This window comes from Neoarius graeffei, chromosome 19 (assembly GCF_027579695.1).
Source record: "Neoarius graeffei isolate fNeoGra1 chromosome 19, fNeoGra1.pri, whole genome shotgun sequence".
In the NCBI taxonomy this organism is placed as follows: Eukaryota; Metazoa; Chordata; class Actinopteri; order Siluriformes; family Ariidae; genus Neoarius; species Neoarius graeffei.
In genome coordinates this window covers 22,767,844-22,788,576 of record NC_083587.1, presented here as the reverse complement: position 1 = coordinate 22,788,576, position 20,733 = coordinate 22,767,844, and the positions used below count along the sequence as shown (strand labels likewise).

Below are 20,733 nucleotides of genomic sequence, written 5' to 3'. Positions count from 1 at the left end.
TGAATTTGTTTTAAATGTCCATTTACAGAAACCATTTTGCATAATCCTTCATATTGCATCCAAAGCATCTTGCACACGTCCTTACCTGCTTGAATTATAAGTCAGTGTTAATCATTGTGCTCAGCAGCCAGCGTTTCTTGTGTTGCTCGTGGCCAAAGCCTTCATCATAGTTACCGTTCTTTCTAAAGAGCTGCTGGTAGTGAAACACACAGTAGAATTCTCCATAGATGGCTGTGTAGTTACGCAGACTAGAGTCATGCAAGAGAAAAAATTGCTTAGTAAAATTGCTTCGTAAGACAAACGTATTGGGGTACTTGCAGTTTTGCATATATAATATATAGTATCAGTGTATTATAATGAATACATCATGTAGCAGTACTAAAATAGACAACAGAATGTTTTTGAGTGTTACTGGATACAGTGATTATATTATTTTGACAGTAAAATATAATTGTTCATAGTTTATATAGAATATTGTTCAAATATTATTGATAGTTTAATATATTGCTTGGACATAGTGCTTAAATCACAATTTCTTAATGAGACTATTGCAGTATTATTATTGATTATACAAATAAGATTAATTTAAAGCAAATTATTAAAGCTTATATATACTCTGTGTATATATATATATATATATATATATATATATATATATATATATATATATATATATATATATATATATATATATATATATGTGTGTGTGATAAAAAAGGACACAATCTTACCATCTAATACTTTATATATATATATATATATATATATATATATATATATATATATATATGTATATATATATATGGGCGGCACGGTGGTGTAGTGGTTAGCGCTGTCGCCTCACAGCAAGAAGGTCCTGGGTTCGAGCCCCGGGTCCGGCGAGGGCCTTTCTGTGTGGAGTTTGTATGTTCTCCCCGTGTCCGCGTGGGTTTCCTCCGGGTGCTCCGGTTTCCCCCACAGTCCAAAGACATGCAGGTTAGGTTAACTGGTGACTCTAAATTGAGCGTAGGTGTGAATGTGAGTGTGAATGGTTGTCTGTGTCTATGTGTCAGCCCTGTGATGACCTGGCGACTTGTCCAGGGTGTACCCTGCCTTTCGCCCGTAGTCAGCTGGGATAGGCTCCAGCTTGCCTGTGACCCTGTAGAAGGATAAAGCGGCTAGAGATAATGAGATGAGATGATATATATATATATATATATATATATATAAATAAAAGTATTAGATGGTAAGATCGTATCCTTTTTTATTTTTCAAGAATTATTATGATAGCATTTTTCATATTGCTACTGTCATTTCGCCGGTTTCTTTCCATTCTAAGTGGAAATGATTTTGTCTGACCTTTTGTATAAAGTTTTTATTTATCGAATTTGCAAAAAATAAATATGAAAATACTCTGTTTTTCAAAATCCAGTGAATATGGATAGAATAAAACAGTTATTCCACTCAATCTCGTTGTACATGGCTTATAGCCAACTCGGTGCTACACACCTTGTTGGCTGTCAGCGCATGTACGACTTGATTTTGTGGAATAACTGTTAATTGTAATTGCACTTGATGGAATTAAAAGAAATCTGTCACTGTATTTCTGAATATCTGAGTATTTTTGTCACTTGACACACAATTTCCAGTTTAATTATTAAGATTATTCTAGTTATGTAATTATGATTTAAATCAAATAATTCAAATTTGTTTATGAAAAATAAAAGTTCTGATACAATCGAGCAATTTAACATTAATATTCAACTTTGGAGCAAAATGTGATTTTGAAAGTGGAATTTCATGATTGGGACTTGACCAGCAACAGTTCAGTAAATGATAATATTCCACTACTGTAGTCAATAAATAGTTGTGTTGATTCATTATTATTTATTTGAATCAAATTCCTGTCGATTTAGAAAGACTAACTTAGAAGACTTGTAGCTCTCAATCAACAGGTGGCAGCATATTGTACACCAAGCTGCCACCTGTTGATTGGCAACACCTCCATTTATAATCACAGAGTCCAGTTAACATTCAGCTGTTTCTTCCCAGCGTCCATTACAGTATCAGAAGTAGCAATTATGATTCTTACCTGAGTTTCTGGTTGCAGTGCTTGCAACAGAAACAGTTTTTGTGAAAAACATGTTTATCTGCTGCTATTTTCTCCATGGGGTATACTGGTTTTAGGCATGCAGTGCACCTGTCCTGAGCGGCCGGCTGAAACTGCAGGTATATCAGGGATTATTATACTGTACTGTCTACTGGATGTGGATCACAATTTGATTTGGAGTCTCTCAAGTCACTAGCATGTGCTATTGATTTGTTAGACATAATTGTATTCAATAATAATCATAACAGCAAACTTTTGGAATACAGCACTATCCCAAACTTTTCATCAAATATACATATAACGACAAATACATTAGGTACACTTTTTTATTCTTTTGACAACTTCTTAATGCGGTTGAACCTCCCATAATGCAACAATGTTCTCTATCCAGTTAGTTTATTAGTATTTTCACATTTACTATCATTTTCACATTTACTGTGCACCATAAAAATGGCATATGTCAGTTGACTGTTAACACAACATGATTATATGGAATGGGCTAAGATAAATGACAAAAAGTGAACAAATAGCTATTTATCACTGTAAAATTCATTACAGTACACAATTACAAAAGCTAATTTAACAAATATTGCTGCTTAAATCCTTATATTAAAGATTAGATAATACTGTGATTGATATATCTTTATGTAAGAATACATTGCCATTTGTAGAACAAGATCACTGATTGAACAGTGAAAGATACCTGGCAGTTCCACAAAAAGGTTCCATCTTGCCCCCCATGCTGAACCTGTCAGTGGTCTATTGTTTTGTCCCTCTGAGAGAATCTCTAAAGACTCTGGGAATAATCCTACAACTGGAGATTTATTTTTCAATAAAAGTCTCAAGTATAAACTATAAAGGATGCTAGAATATTAAACCATCCAGAGACACCTTCAGGAACCCTTTGAGGACCTACTTATGAAACCAAAGAGGTTAACTAACATTAAAAACCATGAATGTCCATATTAAATAGAAGGTTTTTTTCCACCCCATCCTTATAGTTTTTTCAAGGTTTCAAGTGTAACCTCTTCAGTTCACTAGAATATTAACCCATCCAGACAGCCTTTGAGGAAACCTTTAAGGAACACTTTTTTTTATATATATAAGAATGTAAGCCTAATTATAAAAACCAAACAGATCCACTAAAATTGAAAAACATTTGTAAGAATATTAAATATCAAATTGTCTAACCCCCATCCTTATAGTTTCCTTATGACGGTGCTTGGCCCCCTTTAATAGACGGCGTGTTGATTCTTGGATATGCAACAACTTCAGTGGTGGCTGGATTGGTCTGTCTCCTGAAGCATGTTTTGTTATCAGGCTGAGTGGTCATGACAGTAGAGGTCATGGAAGAGTAGAACTTGTTGCCAAAACAATCTGTTTCTTCATACTTTTCTCTGATGGTTTTGGTGCCAATAACCGTCTCAGCCTTGGGAACTGTTTGCACTTCCAGCGTACTGACCTGTCGCTTTTCCTTTTCAACAGGAATGTTGTAGCACGTCAGAGCTGTTGTAGAGGTTTGAGATTTTGGAGATGCTGGTGGTTCTGTGTTCCTTCTGGCAGTGGACTGGATAGAAATAAAAGAAGGCGAGGAAGGAGATCCTTCTCTTGGCTTAGTTTCTGGAGGACTGAGCTCTGGCTTCAATTTCTCTACTTTCTGCATTCCTGGTTCTGTGGTAACCCTCTTCTGAGGGACTCCTACATTATCCAGACTCTGAGCATTTGGAGATTTGCTTGATCCAATGCTAATTTTACGTATATTACATGAAATGGGCAAATATTGCCCAGCCATCATGGACTCCTTAAAGAGACCAGACAGCCCTATAATATCCGAGTCAGATTTCAGTGTCGAGACGGAGTAAAGCGCTTTCTTAATGGTTTCCTCTATTTCCATAAGTCTTGACAATGTTTGTTCTTTTAAAGTAATGATTGCGGCACTTGCTTTTTCAAGATCTCCAAATGCTACCTTCATGGAGGACAACATTTCAGATTCACAGACTGTTTCAGATCTCCCTAATTCCTTTTCCGTCACCCCGTTTTTGGGATTTACATGTTTTTGTGACACAACCCAATCTGGTACACTTTCAAATATCTTTCTAAGCTCACCATCTTCCTGATTGGCCTCTCCTTCAATTTCTTCAACTTTTGAGAGAATAGTTTTCAGCTCTTCTTGTTTTCTCAGCTTGTCAAAAATTTCCATGGCTGCATTTGCATTTCCCTTCATGATTTCATCCATGTGCACTGATAACCTCTGCCTTCGTTCTGCTTCACTCTCTCTTCTACCTTTCTTTTCCCTCATTGTCACATTGCTCTCTGATTGTTCATTATGTTCAGCGTTGCTCGATTTGCAGTTAGGCTCCAAAAGAGCAGGATTTATAGCAGTCCTCTCTGTGGTCATTTTGATTCTTTTGGGCTTCACAGGTGGCATTGCTTGGCCTGTCTTTATCCCAAAGTTCTCCAGGGAAGTCTGAAACCCTGAACTACCCCCATTTACTTCAAGCATTGAATCCGTCTTCTCCTCTGTGACTACATTTCCCTCATGACTGCTCATGGTTATACAATCCTGGCTCAGCTGGATTTTGGTGATTGTTACACCCTGAGGTATTTCGGTATCTCCATTATTCTGTGGTACTTTCAAGAAAGCAACTTCTTGTGTTGGTTTCAGATTTGTGCACTCTGCACATTGTTGTTCTGCCGAGTTTGATTCAGCTTTGGTCTTATTTCGATCTTTTGCATTGTTTGTAGACTTAATGGCCTTTGTGTTGGAGCTAGGGTTTATCTTTAAATGGTCTGGTTTGGGTGGAATGGCTGGCTTAGGTCCAGGAGACTTTTTAATTTTCTGAAGAGTGGCCTGTTTGTATGTTTGGGTTGTCAGCGGGGAGCATGTTGATGGTTTATTTGCAGGCTGGCCTTGAAATGGTCTAGTTTCTGCACCCTCATGCTGTGTCTCAACAGTCACCTGTCCTGGCAGAAGGGAGGATAGACATGCTTTCATCCCTTCTGAGGGAACAATTTTATCACCACTCTGTTTGGCAGCAGTCTCCATATTTATTGTTTTTTGCCTAGCATGCATTTTCCCTGAGTTCCTGTAAATCATTGCAGCTTTAATATCCCCTTTGGTGACATTAAAGCTAGAATTTTTCAGAGAATCCAAAGCTGCTTGGACACTACCTTTCAGGGTCTTGCCTCTTCCTTCCTGTTGCTGTTCAGGTTCAAAATTCTGTGAGGACTCTTTGCTGTCTTCGGTCATGGTTCCTCTGAGGTACTGGTTTTCTGAAGATGCTGGACAGATATCATGTTGTTTTTCATAAACATTTTGTTGAAGAGCTTTTGCCTCCAATGTGGCCTGTTGGAGATTCATGATAGCTGCTTGAAGATTTGACAGTGCTTCATCTTCCACCATGTCAGCTACCTCTGGCAGAGTCACAATATTTTTGTCTGTTTTTTCAATGCACATGCTTTTTCCATCTTGATTGTATAAACTTATGCCAGATTCTTCTATACTTTCAACATGACATTTTTCAAACTCTCCATCAGTCAATAAAGTATATCCTTGATTTGCTAGCATTTCCATATTGTTTTTTAATTCATTTTTGGCATGTTTCTCAGACTGCAGTGATGTCCCACCATGCTCTGGATTTGTAACAAACATTGATTTGATTATCTTAAGAGTACCTGCTTCAATCACAATATTTTGCTCCTTTTGTCTAGATGTGACACTTAAATCTTCATCTGATGGACTTTTCTGCAGACTTTTTAAGTAATCCAGATCTCTATTCTCAATACTGTTTTGGAAGAGTTTCACATTGCTTATCCTATTTTCATCATGTCTGACCAAAACTGAGGCATCACCCTGAGTTAAAGGTGGTGGGCTGCACATTTTGGGGGGAGTTTCAGAGTTTCTACTTATTAGAAAATTAATTTCTCTTGGCTCCAACATATTTTCATAATTTTGATTGAGCACAGTTCCATCATGGCTCTCATGTCTAAAAAGAACATAAACTAATGTCTCCACAGTTCCTGTTATTTGTTCTTGCATTAAAACTCCTTTTCTGAGACATGTTTCTTGACCAAGTAGATCTTCGATGACCTGAACCATGTTTGTGGTTCTGTATTCTTTGTCTTGGTTTACTGTGAAAGGTAGTTGGTGAGTTGGTATGTCTATGTTCTTGATTTCCACATTTCCTTGATCATCCTCTTTTAAGAAGGCTATAACTGGGTTAAGATTTACTCTTGCCAAAAGCTGAAGCAGAATACTCTTCATACTTCCCATAACCACTTCCTCATGTTGAATTTCTGGACCTTTTTCCTGAATAAAGCTGTAGTTTGCCTTTCTCACATGCCCAGCCTCACTGGCTTCAAGAAGGGCTCCATGAGAATGAATGACATTGAAGCCATGTAGAGAAGTTAAGGATTTTTTCATGTTCTCATCCATGGTATCTGATTCTGCATCATTTTGCCAATTGATTCTGTCCAGAGGTGTTGATTCAAACATCTGGGTTCTGTTCTTTACATTTGTCTTCATACTTTCATCATCTATGCTTATGTTCTCATTTGTTGGTGAGCTGTTCTCGTTGTCAAACCCCTTTTCAAAAACCTCTTTGGCTCTAGATATACCTAGATACATTTCACCACAATCTTGAGCTATGTCTGTAATATCTATAATCTTAAGGTCACTGTTTCTTTTGATGGTGCCAGTTTGGTATGTTTCAAAGTCCCTCTTTTGCTTTTGTACAGCTCCCTTTTCATCTTCTGAGATAACAATCCTCCCCGGAAAGACATCATCTAGGTCCTCTCTTGAAGTTTCAATTAACTGACCTTCAAACATTTTCCGTTTGGCCTTAACATTCACCTTGAAGTTCTCCTCTTGGGTAAGTGCTTCACTCACATTTTTTGGGGTCTCATCAGTCTCTGGGTGAATGGTTTGCTCTTTGGTGCCATGTATGGACCCTTCTTCCTTAAAGCAATGTGTGAGCTGTTCAAATGCGTGTTCTCCTTGAATGCTCTTCTCCATTGAATGTGTTTGCTTGTGGGAGCCTCTGGTGCTGATAGCACCATTTTCAAATATCCAACGCCTTGATTGAACCTCACTCTGGCATGCAATATCTGTGTCAATACCAGAGTTTAGTATGTCAGCAAACTCCTCCTCCACCATGTTTCCCAGGCACTTCAGCTCAGGGTAGGTGTGTTTCAGGAGTCGCCTCAATTCACATTTCTGTCGTTGTTCATACAATGTAGAGATAATCTCTTTTGAAGGGGGTATTGGAATGGGTGACTGGCTATCAGCTCTGGAATTGGGTTGCAGGATGGGAATGGTTAGATCTGGCTGTGCTGAATCATCTTCTGAATATGGGGCTTGCTCAGAGTCTTTTGGTGTCATATCAGCCATCTTAAGATGAAACAAAGTGTTAAGTTCTCTGTCTATCATCTTGGCCTTCAGTAAAATAGATTTCTCCTCAACCCAAGTATGTATGCATGTGGGGAGTTTGCATACATACCAGTTGTTAGGACGCAAACCAGCATGCCATTGAAATCAGCATTCCATATGAAATGTTCCAGCAGGCCAGGTGAGATCATTAGTACAGTTGTTCATATGGTTGTACTATAGTTTTTTGAAATATATAACACAAAACATATTGTACACGCAGTGATATTTATTAGATACTGAATTCAGGGCTATTTGTAGCCCTGAATTACATTGTCTAAAATGTAATGTTCTCCCAATTTTGACAATTCCCACCCACTAACTCCAGTGGCTCTCCCCATCACACATTAGGGTCACTCCATGCCAAACCAACAGATATCTGACAAATTTATGCTTGACCATCTCAGATTTCAATTAAATTTGGAGGGCTCAGAGATACTATTAAAAGAAGTTAATCTCCAAAATTTGAGCTTCCTATCTCCAACGGTTTCAGAGATACAGGCATATGAATTTTTCGATTTTTTTTGCATTTTGCTCAAAACATACATATTTCAAAGTGTAATATAATCTTTATTATACAAGATAGAAACCTAAAATTTTGCACAGAGAGACTCAATGTCTTGTACTACAAGCTTCAACTTAGAATTTCAATGGACACTGTATATTAGATAGTGATTTTAACAAGGAAATTAAAAAGACAAATTTGCATTTTTTGCATTTTTAATTCATTCTGGAAGCTTGCCTGTGGCAGTAATGCTTAAACTAAGAATGTTATTCAAATCTACACAGAAATATCTACCAATTTCAGTTTTACCAAGTCTCCACTATTCCTAGTTTGTCTGAATGTTTTGAGAACTATTGTTCTTTTTTAGTATCTCTGAGCCCTCCAAATTTCATTGAAATCTGAGATGGTCGAGCATAACCTCTTGTTGATTTGGCATGGAATGACCCATTAGCCAGGGAATCTGAAGACTAGCACATGCTTTTTAGATTGTTGTGTAAGGTCATAAAATGGAGCATGTAACACACATTTTGCACATGCTCATGTCTTTAGTAAATCAGTGACTCAGTTTGCAAGTCAGTAAGTTGACATATTAATGTAAGAGTAACAAACAACCAGTAAAACAGTGACTCATTTCTATGTGCATCACAATGTTATTAAGGTGACCTTGGTTAGCTTTTACAAAAAATACAGCTAATTAAGCAGATCCATGCATTATCTATAGCCACTTATCCTGTTCCACAGGGTTGCAGGCAAGCTGGAGCCTATCCCAGCTGACTATGGGCGAGAGGCGGGGTACACCCTGGACAAGTCGCCAGGTCATCGCAGGGCTAACACATAGACACAGACAACCATTCACACCTATGGTCAATTTAGAGCCACCAATTAGCCTAACCTGCATACCTTTGGGGGAAACCGGAGCACCCAGAGGGAAACCCGCGCAGAGCATGCAAACTCCATACAGAAAGGCCCTCGTCAGCTGCTGGGCTCAAACCCAGGACCTTCTTGTTGTGAGGCGACAGCGCTAACCACTACACCACCATGCTGCCCCTTAAGCAGATCTTTACATGCAATTCTAGTTCTAATTTTTTGACCTGAATTCAAAAGCATTTTCAGTGGAAAAAAAACCCGTGCATTAATTTATTTTTTCTTTTCTTACCTTGCAAACTTTTGGTTTGGTTGGAGAAGTACAATCTTGTTTCTGTAGAAAATAATTTTTAAAAAGTATTATTTATGTATATCTTTCATTTGTGCTCATCTCATACACAAAAAGTGAAATCTGCCAATTTATTTTTTAAGGATTTGTTGTCTAATTACAATTACTTCCAGTCACTGGTTTGTCCAATAACTGATTTGTACAGAAAACAAGGCAGAAGACCTCAGCTGCTTCTGCCTGACCAATTCTCCCATTCCCTGACCTATGCTTCAGCAAATGGAGCAGAAGAACAAAAATAAGTACAAACTGGTTTTAAAAGGTTCCCTCTTGGGTCTGCAGCTGCCACTTTTGACAGATATAGTGCGGAGATGGCTTTGACAGAAACAGGGAACTTCTCTTGTCCATGCACAGTGGAACTGTCTCTGAAGTCTGCAATTGTTTTCCGTTTATCATCTACGGTACAACAGAGAGATGAATACAACATTAGGCATTTTTTTAAATGACCAACAAATGTCTGTGACCACTCTGTGCTTGTGCTACTGTGACGTTGTCTTTGGATGAAAAAAAAACAAAAGAATGTGCAGGATGTAAAATATATCTGTTCTCCCTGGCATGCAAGTAAGCATGTGATTATGTGGGCAATTTTTTTTTTTTGCTTTTTATAGATGCAATATCTCTGGCACTTGTAGACAAAGAAGGCTAAGGCTGAATGAGCATGCTTTGGAGATGGAGGTGGGAGATCTGAAGAGTTTATTCCACCACCAAGAGAAATTATTCAATCTTTTATAAACATTGAAGAGGATCGACAATGATTGTCAGCTTGACCAAGTAATTAGACTCGTTTAGTGGTTTTATTGAAGCATGTTTAATGTGGTTATGAAATACTTTGTTGCAAATCCTTAATTTTTTAGATAACAGAAGTGACTCAAATAAACATTATTCTTAAAGTGCAGTATAATTTTTGTCATGCAGTAAGTACATACTGTACACTTTGCTGAAAAAATAAAACAAACCGCAGACTTTAAAAACCATGGATGCAAATGACCAGCGTTGGTTCTTTGTTCGCTTCAAGCATGAATGTCATCAATCTGAAATAATAATAGTCTATACATGCATATGAAGTAACATGTGAGATAATAAAATTACAGTATTATAAATTTAAATGTTAAATATTTACTCACTCAAATGCACTCTTCCCTGTTTGTCTTTTAATCTCCTAAGTGAATTTCTTTGCTACTGCCACTGTGTCCGTGCTGCGTGGTCCTTGTCTGTACCTCTAAGCGTGTGCCCTCTGTGTATGTCAAAGTGCCTATGGCTGCCTGTGTTCTGGTGACAGCTGACTCTCTTATCCCAGTCCCTCATAGGCCATGGTTATTTTAGGCCTAATATTTCCCCACCAGGCTGAGTCAATCAGGCTCTGAAGCATATAGTGGTGAAAAATACCATAACCCCATGCCCCCCATCCTCTCCCCCACCCTTCATCTCCCACTTGACCCTAGAAGTCACTTAGACGTTATTTTAGCTGCAGTTTAGTCATGTGAGGCCTTTAGCTTTGCTCATTTGAGAATAGTAACATGATGTCTTTTGTTTACTTTCTGTCTCTCACACACACACATATACTGTATATATATATATATATATATATACACACAAGTCATACAAGTCTTGGCTTTTTTTTTAAATATAATAATGGATCATCACTAGTTCCAACTGACTTGAGCAAGCACGGCTCCTGTTCATATGCTACACATGTTCATTGTATAATCAAAATTCCTATTTCCAATGTTATAATTACGAAGTCTTTCCATACAAGTGCACCAGAAATGTTAATGACTTGGCTAGCATTATCTATTTTGGTATTCTCCTAACATTTCCTTCTATTATAAATAATGTAACAAACTCTAAGCCTATTTGTGTCTATCAGTGAAAGCTCAACTATCAAAATTAACTTGTACTTTTTTTAATGAAATTGCCAGCATTAAGCACTGAAACTGTCCTTTCGTCCGCCATGTTGGAGCGATAAAGGTCAGTAACTAGGCAGAAAGTCTGGGATTGAAGATGTTGCTGTAGGTCACACTTGTATTTTACAGCTTAAAAGGCTGATTATGATGGTGATGTGCAACTGTTAGATCAAGAACATGTATGAACTGTAATTCTGATCCCACATGAAGGCAGTTTTAGATTTAGTTATACAATAGTTCAGATAGCTAATATTTGGTATACAACCCCGATGCCAAAAAAGTTGGGACAAAGTACAAATTGTAAATAAAAACGGAATGCAATGATGTGGAAGTTTCAAAATTCCATATTTTATTCAGAATAGAACATAGATGACATATCAAATGTTTAAACTGAGAAAATGTATCATTTAAAGAGAAAAATTAGGTGATTTTAAATTTCATGACAACAACACATCTCAAAAAAGTTGGGACAAGGCCATGTTTACCACTGTGAGACATCCCCTTTTCTCTTTACAACAGTCTGCAAACGTCTGGGGACTGAGGAGACAGGTTGCTCAAGTTTAGGGATAGGAATGTTCACCCATTCTTGTCTAATGTAGGATTCTAGTTGCTCAACTGTCTTAGGTCTTTTTTGTCGTATCTTCCGTTTTATGGTGCGCCAAATGTTTTCTATGGGTGAAAGATCTGGACTGCAGGCTGGCCAGTTCAGTACCCGGACCCTTCTTCTACGCAGCCATGATGCTGTAATTGATGCAGTATGTGGTTTGGCATTGTCCTGTTGGAAAATGCAAGGTCTTCCCTGAAAGAGACGTCGTCTGGATGGGAGCATATGTTGCTCTAGAACCTGGATATACCTTTCAGCATTGATGGTGTCTTTCCAGATGTGTAAGCTGCCCATGCCACACGCACTAATGCAACCCCATACCATCAGAGATGCAGGCTTCTGAACTGAGCACTGATAACAACTTGGGTCGTCCTTCTCCTCTTTAGTCCGAATGACATGGCATCCCTGATTTCCATAAAGAACTTCAAATTTTGATTTGTCTGACCACAGAACAGTTTTCCACTTTGCCACAGTCCATTTTAAATGAGCCTTGGCCCAGAGAAGACGTCTGCGCTTCTGGATCATGTTTAGATACGGCTTCTTCTTTGAACTATAGAGTTTTAGCTGGCAACGGCAGATGGCACGGTGAATTGTGTTCACAGATAATGTTCTCTGGAAATATTCCTGAGCCCATTTTGTGATTTCCAATACAGAAGCATGCCTGTATGCGATGCAGTGCCGTCTAAGGGCGCGAAGATCACGGGTACCCAGTATGGTTTTCCGGCCTTGACCCTTACACACAGAGATTCTTCCAGATTCTCTGAATCTTTTGATGATATGTTCAAACTCTTTGCAATTTTACGCTGTCGAACTTCTTTTTGATATTGCTCCACTATTTGTTGGCGCAGAATTAGGGGGATTGGTGATCGTCTTCCCATCTTTACTTCTGAGAGCCGCTGCCACTCCAAGATGCTCTTTTTATACCCAGTCATGTTAATGACCTATTGCCAATTGACCAAATGAGTTGCAATTTGGTTCTCCAGCTGTTCCTTTTTTGTACGTTTAACTTTTCCAGCCTCTTATTGCCCCTGTCCCAACTTTTTTGAGATGTGTTGCTGTCATGAAATTTCAAATGAGCCAATATTTGGCACGAAATTTCAAAATGTCTCACTTTCTACATTTGATATGTTGTCTATATTCTATTGTGAATACAATATCAGTTTTTGAGATTTGTAAATTATTGCATTCCATTTTTATTTACAATTTGTACTTTGTCCCAACTTTTTTGGAATCGGGGTTGTAGCTACTAATTGCCTAGCTTAGCAGACTTGCCAAACTATTATAGTTATCAACATATAATTATTAAAATTAAAATTAAAAGCAAGATATAATTATCAACAGTATTTTATGCTAAACCTTATGGTAAGCCAAGAAAATAAAAAGGCTCGTGCTCATGTCATGTGATCAAATGTAGGTTTGACTCAGTGACTGGAAAAAAAAAGGACATGGACAGTGTAACAGCTCTAAAAAGTGAAGCAACCACAGGTCTAGCGTCCCTGCTGGCTGGCTGCAGTATAATATGTAGCTCCACCCATTTCCATCACTGTGTCCAAAATCATTTACTACTCACTATATAGGGGACTATAAAGTGAGTTTGCCATTTTGTAGTGCTGTCCAAACGTATAATGAAAATTATTACACCTTATATAGTGGACTCATAGTATCCTACAATGCATCGTGAAAAGTAGTGTACAACCAATGGTCACTAACCAAGCAATATATACCATCATGCATTGCAGTCGCACTGAAAGGAAAAAAAGTGTGTTGGGGTGAATGGACAGAAGAAGAAACACATTATAAATGGACATTCAAGTACAATTAAAAATAGTAAGAGAATAGAAAATAAGCTAAAATAGAATAAGACAGATTAAATACAAGAATAAAAGTTACAGTGCAGGGTGAGGAATTAATCAAAAGCCTCACATTTGATTGAATAAAACATTGTCAATCCTCTTCAATGTTTATAAAAGATTGAATAATTTCTCTTGGTGGTGGAATAAACTCTTCAGATCTCCCACCTCCATCTCTAAAGCATGCTCATTCAGCCTTAGCCTTCTTTGTCTACAAGTGCCAGAGATATTGCATCTCTAAAAAGCAAAAAAAATAAATTACCCACATAATCACATGCTTACTCGCATGCCAGGGAGAACAGATATATTTTACATCCAAAAAAGAAAGTATTCAGCCTTGATTTAAAATAACTGAAAGATGCAGCAGACACAAAATACTTTGTGTTTATTAATGTGGGAAATGCGCTCAGTATAATATGGATTTATCACTAAAGTACATGCATGTATTTATTATTTTGAAACCCACCAGCCGACTGATCTGGCACGTTTTAATTGTGCAGCAGTAACGACTTAAATAACGGCATGGCAGAGTAGTGTCCGAAAGTGTTTTTTCATTTTACCAATGACTACTAGTATATAGTCCTCTATATAGAATTCCCTAGATAGTGAGTAGGGAGTAGTGAATGAGTGAGTGATTTCGGACACAGCCCATGTGTTTCAACAACAAAATAGCCTATATTCCATGTCAGTTTTCTTATCTAAACTGTCTTTCCAGCTCCAGTGCCTAATTTGAACAATTCATTTACTTATACTGATATCTGCCCATTTTAATTTTCCCCCAGAAATTTGTTTTTAAAATATTATTCTACTGTATTGTAAGAAGGCATGGATACACTTTGGAATGAAGTGATTCATAGCCTTGGCGATGCACTGGACCTTGGTATTGGGAAAAAGGGACAGGTCTACTAAATGAGTACCTTACTTTGTGTCTCATTTGTTGTCTCCAAATTTGACAACATGATGCAGAAATTTTGGCCTCATGTCTGTCAAATGGAAGGGCATGGAGCCATGTCATCCATGTTTTTTACAGTCACTGGTTTGACTGATCAGAGTCGAATGAAGCTTCCCACGTGTTGCTTGGAAAACTTCAAATGTGTGTTTATATTGAGATTAACAAGCATGTTTTCACTATAAACATATTGTCTAAAGCCTGAAGTACAAAGTATACTGGCCTGTTTCAGGAACAATTCTTTCAGTATATACTCCAGTCGAGGTTTTTCTTCTTTCTGCCTGGGAAGTTTTTACCACCTTTAAGAAAAAAAGAATAATTTATTGATAAGTACACATCAATTCTTAATATTTAGCTGCTCAGCCATTCATGGTACCTTTGGGGTCACATTCTCCTCTTTCTTTTTTGGTGGTTCAACTGATTTCTCATTGTTGTTGTTGTTAATGGTGTCTGCTTCTGTGAACACCAGTAGATCCTCAGTGCTTTTATGATTGGCCCCAGCATTCTCCATGACTGGGGTGCTTTGTAGCTTATCAGTGTTCTTTAGTTTGTGAACAACCTTGGGCCGCATGGCAACCTTCGACTCAAAGAGTTCCCGGAGAGCGCTTGTGCTTATGGTTCTTTGGTGAGGAAGAAACTCCATCGACTTGCTGCGCGTCAGATGAGTGTTGGTGCTATGATCAGCCCAAGCATTTGACTTTTCTTTTGTGCTCCACTGGATCAGATTATCCAGTTTAGTTTCATTCTTTGTGATGGGGATGGCAGCAAACTGGACGCTTTGCTGGAAGACAGCAGGTAGAAAAATAGATCGGTTGATGCTGCTTTAACAAATTTATGCCATCATGTTGCATGCAGGAGAGCAAGTGTTGAATTGTTGATTCTGATTGGTCAGAAGGTGTCGATTCATTTTATAAATCACATGTTTCTATCAATGCACTCATTCTAAAACATTATGGTTTCTGTAGTAACTACTTAATATGTACTTAACTTGTATGGTGAACGATCCACATGCTGGATTGAAATAATGTGTATAATTGTAGATATGGTGAGTTTTTTGTAAGGAGACTTTTATTTATGAGCATTTATGAAAGGAGTCTCCAACCTCAGCATCAGTTATATTATAAACAGATTAAAAGTACGACATGCTATACAGTAATAAATCAATTTTTAAAAATTAACAAATTAGCATTGGCAAATTACTGTGTTATAAGCATTCAGGATGTGCTGACACAGGAAAATGATCAACTTCAGGCTGCTAACATTAACTGTTAACTGTTGCAGCACCACCCTGTCATTGATTATTTTTTCTATAACAGCATGCCCCAGCGCGGCACGGTGGTGTAGTGGTTAGCGCTGTCGCCTCACAGCAAGAAGGTCCTGGGTTCGAGCCCCGGGGCCGGCGAGGGCCTTTCTGTGTGGAGTTTGCATGTTCTCCCCGTGTCCGCGTGGGTTTCCTCCGGGTGCTCCGGTTTCCCCCACAGTCCAAAGACATGCAGGTTAGGTTAACTGGTGACTCTAAATTGAGCGTAGGTGTGAATGTGAGTGTGAATGGTTGTCTGTGTCTATGTGTCAGCCCTGTGATGAGCTGGCGACTTGTCCAGGGTGTACCCCGCCTTTCGCCCATAGTCAGCTGGGATAGGCTCCAGGTTGCCTGCGACCCTGTAGAAGGATAAAGCGGCTAGAGATAATGAGATGAGCATGCCCCAGCAGCATGATGGTGTAGTGGTTAGCGCTGTTGCCTCACAACAAGAAGGTCCAGGTTGGAGCCCCGTGGCTGGTGAGGGCCTTTGGGACTCTGTGATAAACAGTAGGTTTATGAGCTTTAGTTTTACAGGCGTTTGGGTCAGACACGATGCAGCAGCTAAACATCAATAAAGCTACGCTGAGTTCAGTATATTTTACAAAAGTCTGAAAATGGTCAGGAGATTAAATGATTACATTACATTACATAGCAGATGCCGTCATCCAGAGCGATGTATAACGAGTGCAAAAGTCAGGGATACGAAGTGCTGAACTTCTAGACAAGAAAGTTCTAGTGCCAACTGAACAAGTGACAACAATACCTAGTGTAATATTCTGTTTAAGTATCAATACTCAAACAGCAGAGGAAACAAATCAACCATATAAAGTACAACTAAATAGAGAACTCAAATGGCCAACCCCAGGCTAAACAGTACACAGCCTGGGTTGGTCGAGACTGAAACGCAGTTACACAGTAGGCAGGGAAGCAGGGAAGAGGTGCGGCCTGAAGAGGCGAGTCTTTAGTCTGTGCTTGAAGGTGGTCAGGGAGTCGGCAGTTCTAACCTCAATGGGAAGGCCATTCCACCAACCAGAACAGAAGTCTTGAGTGGGCTGAGCAGGAGCAGAGAGGAGGAGGGGCCAGGTGACTAGTAGTAGCGGAGCGTAGGGATCTGGCTGGCATGTAGGGGTGGCTCAGACTCTGGAGTTATGCTCGCCCTAACCCCTTGACAGCCTGGTAAGCTAGCACCAACATCTTAAATTTGATACAAGCTGCAATAGGTAACAAATCAGACATATGACTGATAGATCAATAAATAAATAAGGAAGAAAGATGATGACAAAATGGGTCGTTAAGCTCCCAATCAGCTCATCACAGTTCTGATTTTGGATTCTCATGGCCAATTCCTACTTATCAGATAGGTTTCCTCATCACGCAAGAGCTACCAGTGAGGAAAGGCTTCCTCCGAGGCATGTGATGCCAGTTGACCGCATCTTTTCAAACTGTTGCTCATGCAACATTGGGGGTGGCATAACACACTCAGAGGAAAGCACTATCATATGCATGAGCTCACAGATCCCCATTATTGGCTAGTGTCACTGTAATTGACAGGGGAGAGAGTACACCACCCCTTCCTCCCTGAGAGCACAGCCAGTTTTGCTGTGAATTTTACTGTTGCACCACTCGGGAGCTGAGGCACTACTATTTATTAATAGACCATCTATAAGCTCTCCTTTTTTTTTTTGTTAAATGTTCAGTCAGTGGAGCCCCATGAACCCCAGAGCGCTGCACGGTGTATAGTTATTATGATGATATAATAGCTATAAGCTTAACTGATTGGTCACTAGAATTGAATGAATTGAATGTGAAACAATATGCAATGCAAACTTGAGTCAAAGTGCAGTATTAATAAAACTGAAGTGTTAATATGATGCAGAATGTTTTAATTCTTTTTACACACTAGCTGGTGTGGGCTCTGTAGCTGGAAAGGTCCTAGCATATGTAAGGAGTAGAACACTTAGGGGTGTGCTTAAATAAAGTAGCTTTAAAATCAGTTAATGATTAGGGTTAGATTATGTCGAGCTTCAGCCCTACGAGTCCTTACTATATAAACAGTAGTGTATTAGAACAAGTGCATTAACATAAATCTGTTATTTAAATTATAGCCGGAAATGCTGTTGTGCTGCTGTTAGAAAATGAATCAACACTTTCTGAACAATCAGATTGAAGAATTCAATACCATTGTGGTATTGTGGTATCATGTGTTTTAATTAATTATCATCATCATCATCATCAAGCGGCACGGTGGTGTAGTAGTTAGCATTGTCGCCTCACAGCAAGAAGGTCCGGGTTCGAGCCCCGTGGCCGATGAGGGCTTTTCTGTGTGGAGTTTGCATGTTCTCCCCGTGTCTGCGTGGGTTTCCTCCGGGTGCTCCGGTTTCCCCCACAGTCCAAAGACATGCAGGTTAGGTTAACTGGTGACTCTAAATTGAGCGTAGGTGTGAATGTGAGTGTGAATGGTTGTCTGTGTCTATGTGTCAGCCCTGTGATGACCTGGCGACTTGTCCAGGGTGTACCCCGCCTTTCGCCCGTAGTCAACTGGGATAGGCTCCAGCTTGTCTGCAACCCTGTAGAACAGGATAAAGCGGCTAGAGATAATGAGATGAGATCAGCATGCCCCAGTATGCTGTATTCCTTCAAACTTAATTAGTTCAGTGGGGTTTTTTTTCACCTTTTGCTTGTTTTCTGCTGCTTTTGCTTTTCCAATAATGGCATTCTGATATCTGAAGGAAACAAAACAGAAGTCTGAATCAGAACAGCCATAAACTGTTCATCATATTTGTGACACTTTGAACCAACATGCTACTTTTATCACCACACTCACTGTCTTATCAGCGTTTCACTGTTATTATTGCAGCAGATTTGTAATATTTATAATCCCTGGCCATAATTTGGAAAATGCTGGTGAGTCAAACTTTCTTTTTGTATGTAAAATAATTTGAGACACTAGCAGGTAATTTCTGGCTCATAACGAATATTCTTCTTCTCCTTTTCCTTCTTCTTCCTCTTCTTCTTTTTTAACATATACTGTATATTTATGATATAGGCCTACATAGGCTACGTTTGTCCTAAAAAATAAAACTGTACTGTTAATCAGATTTGCATATAATCTAATCTAATCTAACGTCTGGGCTTTAAAAGTAAAAAAAAAAAAAGGTATTGATGACTGTAAGCAGTTCTCACTCTGCCACAAGCTGTGAGACAGACTTCTTCCTGTCTCTTAGTCCCGCCTCCATCCAGGACAGAGTGGGGTCAGTGGCGATACACTTCAGAGACTGAGTCTTCCGTAGGTTTGTCTCCATCTTAATCACACACACACACACCACTATACCTGCACACAAAATACACACTACATTGGGTTACTGATCTGATTTATGACATCAGGTCACATGATCAACTTGGGTATCAATTAGCATACACCTGCAAACCTTGCAAAATTTTTTTTTTTTGCAAATTTTGGTCATTTTTGATGCTTTAAGCTAATCAAACAACATAATTTGTGTTATATTCACTAATATTAACATTTACAGTATATTTTATCCAGAATTAAAAGTATAACATAATCTGAAAACTCAGCGGCCAGTTTATTAGGTATAACTAAAAGCTAGTGAATAAACTTGCAGTTCAGTGTCAGTAAATGTTTAAAGTTATTTAAGTTGTTGCGTTTACACCATATTTTACACCCGAATCAAGCCATATGAATCAACAAACCAACTTTATAGGTGACTCAGAATTATCGCTATCCTTAGATAACAGTGTCTTTGTTCAGATAACTTTAAAAAGCACTGAAACGAGAAATTTGTTACCTTTGTTAGGAATGAGTCGTTACGTCCATTCAGAGCAATGTACACCGGAGATTTGTGGGCCATCACGAGGTGCACACACCGTGAAAAAACTAGTGAACAAAGTCCTGCTCGTTTATTACCACTGACACTGGAAAGTTGCTGCATATAGCATTTTATTCTCTGAGTCCCTGCTGTTAAATATCAATAAAGCCCATAATAAAACAGTTATTTCATGCAGTGTAATGTGTGTGCATTAACAATTGTGCTACACTTCTATAGTCTGTGGCCTTGTCGGCTAATTATCTGGTATCTACAGCTTCACACTTTACCGTAACACTTTTTTTTTTAATGTACACTCACCGGCCACTTTATTAGAACACTCATACATCCACCTGCTGTTTTATGCTGTTCTCTAATCAGCCGATCCCTTGACAGCAGCACAATGCATCATGCAGATACGAATCAAGAGCTTCAGTTAAAGTTCACTTCAAACATCAGACCGGGGAAAATTGTGATCTCAAAGTGTGACTTTCACTGTGGCACGGGTGTTGGTTTGAGCCAGATGGACTGGTTTGAGTATTTCAGAAACTGCAGATCTCCTGGGGTTTTCACACACAACAGTCTCTAGAGTTTACACAGAATGGTGCGGAAAAACAGGAAAAAAAAAACAGTGAGTGACAGTTCTGTGGGTAGAAACAAATGTCTTGTTGATCAGAGAGGTCAGAGGAAAATGGCCAGATTAGTTTGAGCTGCCAGGAAGGATATAGCAACTCATATAATCACTCTTTACAACCGTGATGAGCAGAAAAGCATCTCAGCATGCAACAGCAGAAGACCACATTGGGTTCTGCTCCTGCAGCCAAGAACAGGAATCTTAGAATCAAGAACAAGTTCCTATTAAAGTGGCCGATGCGTGAAAGTTGGTCTTTTTATTTAAATTTTTTTTATTTGAATCACTTTCACTTTTCCACTTCTGAGTTAATGGTTTTAACACTTTGCTTTGTGCTAGTAATGTGTCCTAAAGAGAGTGATATGCTTCATTAATCAGTATAAACAGTACTTTTGGAAGAAGGCATAGTGCATATCTGGTTGTTCCTGTTTCAGCCGGTTTG

General features: G+C 38.8%; 1 protein-coding gene across 1 annotated transcript; it reads right to left on the bottom strand.

Annotated features, from left to right (window-relative positions):
• Nucleotides 1-94: 94 nt before the first annotated feature.
• On the bottom strand, nt 95-19,705 carry LOC132867583 (LIM domain and actin-binding protein 1). The gene is made up of 9 exons (XM_060900572.1): nt 19,643-19,705; nt 19,020-19,138; nt 18,508-18,559; nt 14,913-15,317; nt 13,740-13,824; nt 9,480-9,625; nt 9,176-9,217; nt 2,072-2,202; nt 95-248 (listed from the first exon to the last, which is right to left on the bottom strand). The coding sequence occupies exons 1-9, from the start codon at nt 19,703-19,705 to the stop codon at nt 95-97; spliced, it is 1,197 nt and encodes a 398-aa protein (XP_060756555.1).
• Between the last annotated feature and the right edge of the window lie 1,028 nt (nt 19,706-20,733).